The 7,500-nt window shown below is 35.9% G+C and overlaps 1 protein-coding gene across 1 annotated transcript in view; it reads right to left on the bottom strand.

Moving 5' to 3' along the window:
- Window positions 1–7,500, bottom strand: part of LOC109104229 (collagen alpha-1(XXVII) chain A-like) — a 56,388-nt gene that overhangs the window by 28,490 nt on the left and 20,398 nt on the right. Inside the window, exons 9-11 of the mRNA XM_042747841.1 lie at window positions 6,482–6,535; window positions 5,416–5,460; window positions 1,398–1,451 (exon numbers count right to left, since the gene is read on the bottom strand). Coding sequence (XP_042603775.1) covers window positions 1,398–1,451; window positions 5,416–5,460; window positions 6,482–6,535 — 153 coding nt within the window. The remainder of the gene's footprint in view (window positions 1–1,397; window positions 1,452–5,415; window positions 5,461–6,481; window positions 6,536–7,500) is intronic.

Here is a 7,500-nt window from a genome sequence, read left to right as displayed (position 1 = left end):
AGCTTTATAACACTAGAAGAAAGAATTCTAAATTGTCTCTGTGTGTGTGTGTGTGTGTGTGTGTGTGTGTGTGTGTGTGTGTGTGTGTGTGTGTGTGTGTGTGTGTGTATACACTCTTTTATCATATGACTCATCCAAACACCCTCAGCTGAACGCCAGAACCAGCTGGAAGTAGTTTCCACTCTTACAGCACACACACACACACACACACATCTCAATGATGGGATCTACTGTCATACATCTACCAGTAGTGGGCAGCACTTGATTTAAAAATCTACCACTAATCTATTTCCACACTAATAACTGTTACAGCAGTTAGAACTATACTGAGCAGCATTTGTTTTTCTTCAGGAAACACCTTGTGCTTGTAAGAATAAGCAAAGATAAGCATTTACCCATATACTACATACGTTGCTGGGTAGTTTACGTACAAATCGTAGTTTATTACTAATTACAAATTACATGACAAACATTGCAGTGGGTAACATAATCTGGATTACACATGTTAGACAATGTAGTCTGGCTACTTTTGATTACTTTTAGATTACTTCTGACCTAATTTGTTTGTCACATAGACCTGAATGGGATTATTGTGTACCATATTGATAAAAAAATTAAAAAAAACAGAGAAAGAAAATACATTCCATTCTTTGTTATCAACATCATGAAATGCATAAAGCATTGCAGCACTGACTATATACAGTAGTATGCAAAAACGCAGTATGTTACAATGAGTAGGATGGTTGCGATTGCTAATTCAGCGCATATATCACTCTAAAAAATGCTGGGTTAAATACAACCCAGCGCTAGGTAAAATATGGACAAACCCAGCTATTGGGTTGTTTTGACCCAGTGGTTGGGTTACCCAGTTGCTGGGTTTGCCTATATTTTACCCAGCGCTGGGTTGTATTTAACCCAGCATTATTTAGAGTGTGCTCTTAAAATATGTAATATCGGGCACAGAAATAGTCACTGTGCTATTAAAGGCTACATTTATGCAAGGCTGATAAGATCAGTATGCAAATATTACAATGAAATAATTGCTGTTTAGATAGTTAGACACTTTGAAAGCAGAACATACTATAATGTTTTCAAAATTTAATCTTACACTTCTGATTTCTACACAAGGTGTTTAAATGGAGTCTGAATGAACAGCACAAGTTTAGTAATTAGTGTTTGGTGTTTAGTAGACTATGAAAAGGAAATGATGTCATATGGTTCATCATGTAGTTGACTGCATTAATGAGGTATTTGTATCTGTGGGAGTTTTAACAGATTCATATGAGGTACTTTAGTGGCATTACACAACGGCCATTTGCTGGAACATTCGCCCACTGATGGAGTGTGTTATGATCAAATGACTGCTGAACAATTAGTCATAACATGAACAGACTCACTCTTTCACCATCAGCTCCAGGTAAACCAAAGAGTCCAGGGATTCCAATGAAACCCTATCAAGAAAACAGAGAAACAGAGAGAAGCTCAATACTTCTGGAGCAGAGGAAAACAGGAAAGAATGATCACAAATCATGCTTTTTTTAATTTCTCATTTTTTCTCAAGTGATGTTCAGGATGGTTAACATGGTTACCAGGGTTTTTTCAGTGGTTGCTAAGCTGTTCTGGGTGGTTGCTATATTATTTCTAGGGTGTTCTAGATGGTTGCTAAGGTGTTTTGGTAGTTGCTATGTGGCTGCCAGGACATTCAAAGTGTTTGCTAAGATGTTCTAGGTAGTTGCCATACTGTTTATAAAATGTATTTGTAGTTGTTTTTAATGTGGTTGCTTCTAGGTGGTTTCTAAGCAGTTCTGGGTAGTTTTGATATTGTTGTTAGGGTGTCCTAGGTTGTTGTTAAGGTTTTTTAATAGTTTCTATAGCTTTCAGGGTGGTTACTAAGGTGTTCTGAATAGTTGCTATATGGTTGCTAGGGTGTTGTAAGTGGTTGATAGGGTGTTTTATGAGGTTGCTAGGCTGATCTGTGGTGGCAAAAGTATTTTGGGCAGCTGCTACCTGGTATATGGTTGTTAAGGTGTTGTAAGTGGTTGCTAGGGTGTTGTATGTGGTTGCTAGGGTGTGCCAGATGATTGCTAAGGTGTTGTAACTGGTAGCTAGGGTGTTCTGTGGTGGCAAAAGTGTTTTGGGCAGCTGCTACATGGTATATGGTTGTTAAGGTGTTGTAAGTGGTTGCTAGGGTGTTGTATGTAGTTGCTAGGGTGTTTTATGTGGTTGCTAGGCTGTTCTGTGGTGGCAAAAGTGTTTTGGGCAGCTGCTACATGGTATATGGTTGTTAAGGTGTTGTAAGTGGTTGCTAGGGTGTTCTATGTGGTTGCTAGGGCGTGCCAGATGATTGCTAAGGTGTTGTAACTGGTAGCTAGGGTGTTCTGTCGTGGCAAAAGTGTTTTGGGCAGCTGCTACATGGTATATGGTTGTTAAGGTGTTGTAAGTGGTTGCTAGGGTGTTCTATGTGGTTGCTAGGGCGTGCCAGATGATTGCTAAGGTGTTGTAACTGGTAGCTAGGGTGTTCTGTGGTGGCAAAAGTGTTTTGGGCAGCTGCTACATGGTATATGATTGTTAAGGTGTTGTAAGTGGTTGCTATGGTGTGCCAGGTGGTTGCTATGGTGTTTTAAGTGGCAGCTAGAGTATTCTAGGTGGTTGCTAAGGTGTTGTAAATGGTTGCTAGGGTGTTCTAGGTGGTTGCTAAGGTATTCTGTGCAGTTGCTACATGTTATATGATTTACTAAGGTGTTGTAAGTGGTCACTAGGGTGTGCTAGGTGGTTTCTAAGGTGTTGTAAGTGGTTGCTATTGTGTTCTAGGTGGTTGCTAAGGTATTCTGGGTAGCTTTTACATAGTATATGGTTGCTAAGGTGTTCTGAGTAGCTGCTACATGGTAAATGGTTACTAAAGTGTTCTAAATGGTTGCTAGGGTGTGCTAGGTGGCTGCTTATTATGCTATCCCCAATAAATTCATAAATTTATATTTGTCACAGATCAACAGTTTAAGGAGAAACGTCAGAGACAAAGTTAATACTAAAATATAAACTCTTCAGAGAAATTAAACGAACCCAACTCATAAGTCTTATATAATTCACTGGCAGTCCAGCGGCAGACGTCCACTATATGATCAGTATGAACTGATCACACGGATGGACAGATGAATGGAGAGGTCATGGATGGATGAACGGATGGGCGTCTTCGTGTTGATGCAGGCCATGAAGTAAGTGTATATGCCCATGGACTGCATGGTGCTGGCCTCCACAATGTAGTCCAAGGGCACATACGCTCACTTCAGGGAACAAATGATGAAAACATGCACAAACAAACACAGGGTACAACAACAACACTCACACAAATCCAGCAAAAACTCCACGCAAGGTGCTTTTATGTTTTGGTATTAATGTTGTCAAAAATATAGATTTTTTTATGAAAACACCCAAGATGGCTTGAAGAACACAGATAAACTATATAATGTTATAGTTGTGTATTTATTATATTCATGTTTGATGTCATCTTTTTATTTGGCTACAGCAATGCCTTTGCCCATATTAGGAATTTCCTCTAACGTTCTATTACTTTTGTGAGTCATATTTGGAGTTTCTGCACAGGGGCGCCCTCTGGCTTCCAGTGTACTATAGATGAAATGATCAATGCGTTTATAGCACTCCATAATGCTCACACCACCCTATTTTGGGTAAAAATGGGAAAAATAATACTTCTCTCTCTAAAGAAATTTTAAGCAAAAAGTGCTGGGTAGTAACTAATTACATTCAAATTCCAAAAATTACTATTATTAGACTACATTTACTTTTTTAATGATTGCATATTTTTTGCATAAGTCTTTGTCTTTGCAGGGCTACTGTCTTTCAAAAATATTAAACTGCTTCATGAAATCCAGTTTAAGAACCTATAAGTGTTGTTAATGACAAAGAATGGAAAATATTTGTATTCTCTTTGCATTTTTATATCAACATGGTACAATATTGTCCTATTTTAATCAATTTGATAAATGAGTTAGGTCAAAAGAAATTTGGAATCAGTAATGGACAATTTGTAAGTAATCTACCCAGCACTGAAAGTAAACATATGCAAATGTCTCCAGTGTTTTACCACCTCAAGTAGTTTTCATTAGTGTAAAATATCATTGTCATGTTCTAGCTTTGTTATATACAGCTTTCATTGAAAATCTAAAATTTTAGGCCCTTGATGTTGTGGTAGTTTTTTCTCTGTGGTTTCAAAAATTATACTGAATGTCGATATTATTCAGTGTATCATATCAAATTATATTATTATTATTATTATTAATGGAGATTCCAGTATCGTGACAACACTAGTTGGGATACAAATGTCCATTGGAAGCAGTGCTGGGTAGATTACTTACAAATTGTAGTCCATTACTGGTTATAAATTATGTAACAAAAATTGTAGTTAGTAACATAATCTGGATTACACATATTAGTGTACACATACAAGTGTGCATCATATTGATTAAAAAAAAAACATTAAGAAAGAAAATATATTCCATTCTTTATCATCATTATGAAATGCATTAAACATTACATTACGGCAGGGTTTCCCATACTGTACATAAGAGGTAAGTACATTTAGAAAGGGGGAAAAAAATAATTCGGGCGAATCAATAAATTATGGATAATTTATTGCCATTTTGTAAATAATATGTAATCATCAATCCATAAAGAAGTAACTGTAATCTGATTGTGAGTTTTTTAAAATGTAATATAATGTAATTACAGGTACTTTATTTTTGGAATCTGATTACGTAATCCAGATTACATGTAATCAGTTACTACCCAGCACTGATTGGAATACACATGTGTATGTGTATGTGTGTGTATGTGCGCTGACTAAAGACAGCAGGGCCTCTGATTTTAAACAGGAAATTCCAGCCAATGGGGGCGGAGCCTAGCCTGATAAAGAGCCTTTAATAGAGCTCGACTACAAACACAACAGCCAAAGCGTAAAAGTGTGTGAGCATATTATATAAAGTGGTACAGTGAGAATAAAATATAAATGGTTTCTGAATACATCAAATAGACGACAGGGCATTATAAATGAAAGTGGCTGTACATGCAAACATGTTAATGTGACCGTAGGAGGCTAAAAACACACATAAATGCACACTTATGGCTCGGCCAGCTGTCAGCAGCAGATTTGTCATGCTTGAGTCTCTGTTGACTCAAAAAACAGAAAGAGGAAAATCCAGGGGGATGAAAGAAAAGAGAAGCTGTAGTAGTAAAAATCTCTCTTCTGGAGTCAAGGTCAAATCACTTGACTTTAAAACTCAAAACAATGCAAATAACCTGGAAACGGTAACTATAGGCCTGCTCAGACAGCTCAAATGTCACAATGACACCGCTGTAAGTTGCAATCATACATCAAACGGGAAGAAGACGTGTACACACCCGAGCCCCTTTCGGCCCAACAGGCCCTATTGGACCAGGTAAACCCTGGAAGAGAAGAAAAAGAGAGAGAGACTTCAGAAACAGGCTTAGGATTTAATCAACACACGTCATTTAACAGGCAAAATGGAACCGAAATTAATAGCTTGTTTCTTTTGATAAGTATCCAAATTTGTATGCCCACAAGAACAAAAACCATGATGAACTTATAACGGTTTTATTATAGGCTTCACATATTAAACAAAGCCACAAAACACTTGTATATTTCATGTATTTTTTTATAGATAGACAGATTTTTAAATGTTTTCTATATTTTATATGTTAAATATATAATATTATATTATACATTTTCTTTAATAAATATTTTTAAATTTAGGCTGATATGCAGAAAATAGCAATGGATAAATGTTTGACAAATTAGTTTTTTTTTATTTGGTTAGGTAATAAAAAGAAAAAGAGGTTTCTTTGCAATGATGACTGGATAAATAAATACATGATGTGAAATAATAATTTGACTTATTGGGTTTTTTTTATTATGTGAGAAGAAAAAGATGGTTAAGTTGCATTTGACAACATAATGCTACGATTGACCAATCAGATTTATGTTTCCCAAAGAACCGTTTTACATATTTCAATACAAGCAACTGCAATGAGCTCAAGATGTGTTAAAAACAAAGGCTTGTGGCTTCTGGACTGGTATTTCAAAAGGATGGAGATTTATTCTGATTAAATCCAAAACTCCATCAATGAAAACAACACAAGCGTGTCAAAACATCTCAATACTATGCGGTCAGAGTGAGAAAATACATCCTTTCCTATAATTGAACGCTGTGATTTTCAATAGCAGTGGCCCGCAGCTATACTGAACAAAACCCAATATCTATGCCAGGGCAACATACTGCTAAATGAATTGCATATTTTCCACGAGCAGTCAATGAAAAACAAAGCAAAACATACTCTAACTAACGAACGCACGCATGCACACACACACACACACACACACACACACACACACACACACACACACACATACACACCACACTCCACAGCAGAGGAAGATCTACTGCACCTGCCTGCCAGGATAGCCTTTGGCTCCAGCTTCTCCAACAGGACCTTGTTCTCCCTGTAAAATAAGACAAAGAGAAATGCTGGTTCTCCTGATATACATTAAAGCATAAACATTTACTTTAAAGACCTAGTGTCTGAACATGTAAAATGCATCAATGTAACTGCACTTTATTTGGAACAAAACACCAAACGATGGATTCCTTTTACAGAAAAAGCACAATCAAACTAAATGTTTTTGCTTGTTGGGTTTGAAATGATAAATCAGTAGATTAAGCACTGAAATTGAAGACAGGATTGTGACAGTATTTAGTGGAACGTGTTTATAGTTAATGTGATGAACTACATCAAGCTGATTTAAAGACACTGAGCAAAAATGATGAAGAAAAATGTTAGATGCAGATTTGAGTTAACATTTTGATCTAATGCAATGTTATTTATTCATAAGTGTGGCTTAGGCCTATGTAATATTAAGACTGTCTTATCCATTCAATGTAATAATATAAGGAGCAATAATGTTTAAGCGACATGGACATCTGTAGGCTGGTGGATGAATGCGTTTGATACTTTTTGAAAACCTTAATATTTACATTTGGGTATCAAATTTGATTCCAAATGAAGCATAAAACATGCAGCATGAATGTGTTTGTACCCAGAGGTAAGAAGAATGTGAACACAAACATTTTTTCATCAAATTCTTCAAGAGCTGCTATTCATGTTTGTTTTATAGTTATATTGTCTTGCTGAATTTCAACCATTCATTTGGACTATTTTTATTTCTCCAAAGGAATTTAAGGAGAAATTCTTAAAAATATTTGATTCTCAAATTAAATAACTGAGAACACTATTAAAAGTAAAGTTTGTAATTGTCAATTGCTTTTCTTTTCTATCATCATAATCAAACAAACAAACAAACAAAAAAAACCTAAAAGACCTTTAAAACAGAATTAGACACTGGTAAAAAGTGTAAATCTACTATAAAGTAAATATAGTAGATATATATGTATCACATAAACACAAAGT

This window comes from Cyprinus carpio, chromosome B21, assembly GCF_018340385.1.
Source record: "Cyprinus carpio isolate SPL01 chromosome B21, ASM1834038v1, whole genome shotgun sequence".
Classification (NCBI taxonomy): Eukaryota; Metazoa; Chordata; class Actinopteri; order Cypriniformes; family Cyprinidae; genus Cyprinus; species Cyprinus carpio.
Note: the sequence above shows the minus strand (reverse complement) of the source record. Positions and strands in the feature narration are given on the sequence as shown.